Source organism: Primulina tabacum, chromosome 2 (genome assembly GCF_025594145.1).
Source record: "Primulina tabacum isolate GXHZ01 chromosome 2, ASM2559414v2, whole genome shotgun sequence".
NCBI classification, from domain to species: Eukaryota; Viridiplantae; Streptophyta; class Magnoliopsida; order Lamiales; family Gesneriaceae; genus Primulina; species Primulina tabacum.
The window spans coordinates 20,328,165-20,331,548 of record NC_134551.1 but is presented as its reverse complement, the minus strand read 5'-3'; the positions used below and the strand labels follow the sequence as shown (position 1 = coordinate 20,331,548).

The 3,384-nt window shown below is 40.5% G+C and overlaps 1 protein-coding gene across 1 annotated transcript; it reads right to left on the bottom strand.

Moving 5' to 3' along the window:
- Window positions 1-402: 402 nt before the first annotated feature.
- On the bottom strand, window positions 403-1,006 carry LOC142537569 (uncharacterized). Its single transcript, XM_075643077.1, has 2 exons — window positions 470-1,006; window positions 403-411 (listed from the first exon to the last, which is right to left on the bottom strand). Exons 1-2 carry the CDS (start codon window positions 1,004-1,006, stop codon window positions 403-405), a joined length of 546 nt encoding a protein of 181 aa, XP_075499192.1.
- Window positions 1,007-3,384: the final 2,378 nt, after the last annotated feature.

Here is a 3,384-nt window from a genome sequence, read left to right as displayed (position 1 = left end):
CAACATAGGAGGAATAGGACTCCTGCATCAATATTTTATGCATACAAACAGTAGGGCTAATCCCCTTTATATCAACAATTGTCCATCCCAACGCAGATTTAAATTCTCTCAACACTCTCAACAACTTATCATTTTCTTCAATAGTAAGAGCAGAGGAGATGATTACCGGATAGGACGAACTCTCGTCTAGGAATGCATAGCACAAGTGACTCGGTAAATCCTTTAATGCAGGGGATGCTTTTGATACCTCTTTACTTGCATCTTCAAGTAACTCTTCAAGTTGGGCATTAATCTTTTCTTTAGGTAGCGTATTGAGAGCAAGTAAATCCTCTCGCATATCCCAGTCCTCGTCATCCACTGTCGAAACTTACTCCAACAAGCATCTCTCTAAAGAGTCTTTCGTCATCCTACCTGCACCAACATGAGATACACATGAATCAATTATATCAATACTATTACAAGTACTTACCTCATTTGGTCCTTTGATGGTGTTGTAGATGTTGAACACGACTTCTTCTCCACCTACTCTCAATGTGAGCTCGCCCTTGTGCACATCAATAAAAGCTTTCCCGGTGGCCAAAAATGGCTTTCCATAGATAAGCGGAGTCTCCTGGTCTTCTTCCATATCTAAGATGACAAAATCAGCAGGAAATATGAATTTGTCTACCTTTACCAGCACATCCTCTACTATCCCTCGTGGATAGGTAAGTGATCTGTCCGCCAGCTGCAAAGTAATAGTGCTAGGTTTCACCTCGCCAAGCTCCAAAGTCTTGTAAATAGAAAAAGGCATTAAATTTATACTAGCACCCAAATCACATAAAGCTCTATTTACTCTAGAACCACCAATAACACAAGGAATAGTGAAACTCCCTGGATCTTTGAGTTTCTGTGGTAGTTTTCTTTGGAGTATGGCACTACACTCTTCGGTTAGCTTCACGGTTTCAAATTCTTGAAGTTTCCTCTTCTTGGACATCACATCCTTGATGAACTTAGCATAATTGGGCATTTACTCCAATGCATCGGCAAATGGGATGTTGATGTGTATTTTCTTGAAAATTTCCAGGAACTTCGCAAACTGATCATCCAACCCTTTCTTCTTGAACCTTTGTGGATATGGAAGATTTACCTTAGGTAAAGGTTGCTGCTCAATCACTTTCTTAGGTTCCTCCACTTTCTCTTCTCCAATACTTGCACCCTTTCCATCATTTTCCTCAACAAGAATCTCTACACTCTCTTCAGTAGGATCTGGGATTCAGATTTCTTTGCCACTCCTCAATGTGACAGCTTTGCACTGTTCCCTAGGATTCACCTCTGTATTGCTGGGAAACTGTCCTCTATTCTGATCTTTTAAAGCATTGGCTAGTTTCCCAATCTGTGTTTCCAAGTATTTCATCGTGGTACCCATATTGTCCATGTGTGTCTCCATGTTATCAAGACGAGACTCAGTTCTCGTCATTCTTTTCCCAGACTCAGTCACAAATGTACCAACTAGATATTCAAAAGATGGCTTTCCTTCCCCTTTCTGTGTATTGAACCCCGGTGGAGGATTCAACACGTTCTTGTTGTTCGCATAAGAGAAATTCTCGTTATTCCTCAAACCTGGATGATAAGTATTAGGGGGAGGATTACCTCGATAACATCAAAAACCACGATTGTTGATGTACTGAGCTTCCTCCACAACTGGCTCTTCTTCGGCAGTCACCAGTGCTACTTCAGACGTAGATTGGCCTGCTTTGTTCATCGCTGCAATCTGTGCTGTCAATGCCGAAACCTGTGCAGTAAGTGATGTGATCGGGTCTACGGCATACACTCCAGCAGGTTTCCTTGATCCAGATCTCTCACTCGGCCACTGATAATTGTTAATGGTCATCTGTTCAAGCAAATCATAGGCCTCATCAGGTGTTTTAGAAAAAATAGTACCTCCGGCGGCTGCATCCACATTCGCTCTAGTCAGGCCCATCCAAACCATTGTAAAATAACTCGATTTGCATCCAATCAGTGATGCGAGCACGGATGGTCAGGCGCCAAGGAAAGCATGGGACCCTTTGGAGTTGCCGGATGGACCAATCACGAGGGGACGATTGAAGAAGTTCAAGGAAGCATTGCACGGACTTATGAGCAATGAAGGACTTACAAGCAAGGAGCAGAGTGCTGAAGGGTTTGTGGTGCATGGGATTGAGTTCGGAAGGCATAGGAACACCATTCAAGTGATGAACGAAGAAAAGTGGCAGAATGCTTCGCGCCCGAGCGGTAAAAAAACTACCGCCCGAGCGCCAGATGGACTGTCCAACACGTGATTTCCAGAACACCCGGCGCCCGAGCGGCAACATTCTACTACCCGAGCGCGAATAGTGCAGAGCCCTTGGCGCTCGAGCGGTAATATTCTACCGCCCGAGCGCGAACCAGTTCCGGAAAAATCCTAGTTTCCTAGTTAGAGTTTTGATTATTTTGGTAACTAGATTTGCAATCTTTTTCAAATATGTAGACATATTTTCACGAAATTTTAAACATTATTCAGATTATTATTGATATTTTATCATTGTTCTTGAGTTTTCTCTCAACAATTAAAGCTTTTGCTTTGTCAAACAAAAATCAAACTTATCAAAGTTTTTAACTTTGTGGCGTTTGTCGATCGTGCTTGTGCGGATTGTCGTCGACTTGTTCTTCGAAGGTTCGTTATAATCTCGGTTGTTTATCTCATGATTATTTGTTGCTAGACTTTTCATAGTTTAGAGTGAAAATCACAACACACACACTTGATTCAAAAATCGGGACAACAACGATTCCTTGTTCGTTATCGAATTGAGGGCGCGATTCGATTTTAATCGTGTTTGCTATTCGTCGTACAAAGATTCACATCATTTGGTATCAGAGCTTAGGTTAATTGAATTCAAGTAAGTTTATCATTCATTCTATTAGCAGATCTAATTATCCTTTAATTCCGCTTTCAGATCTGTTTGTTCTATCGTTCTTCGTATTTTTCGTGAATCTGTGATTCTCGAAATTTGTTGGTTTTTTTTTTTTGGGATTTTCGAGTATTACTCAACCAAAAAAAAAAAGAGTACAAAAATTCCGAAAATTCACCATTATTTCTTTTTGATATCTTGTTCTATTTTCTTTAGAGAGTCATATTCAATATATATATATATTTCATATATTCGAATTTCTTGTCTACACAGTCCAAGTGAGTCGGTCGCATTTGTTCACAAGTTGGAACTTGATTGTTTGATATACTCAAATACAAAGCTTGAGCACACCTTCGAGAGAAGCATCAAATTCGAGTGGAAATATTTGAGTGTGGGTGTTATTCTTTGGAGTGGCTAGTGAGTATTTGTTGTGAGCAAAAAAAAAAATTGAGAGAAAAGACGAGTGAATTTTTTTGGA

Excerpts from the sequence above, each read along its gene's own strand:
- LOC142537569 (XM_075643077.1), bottom strand. The coding sequence starts at position 1,006 with ATGCCCAATTATGCTAAGTTCATCAAGGATGTGATGTCCAAGAAGAGG.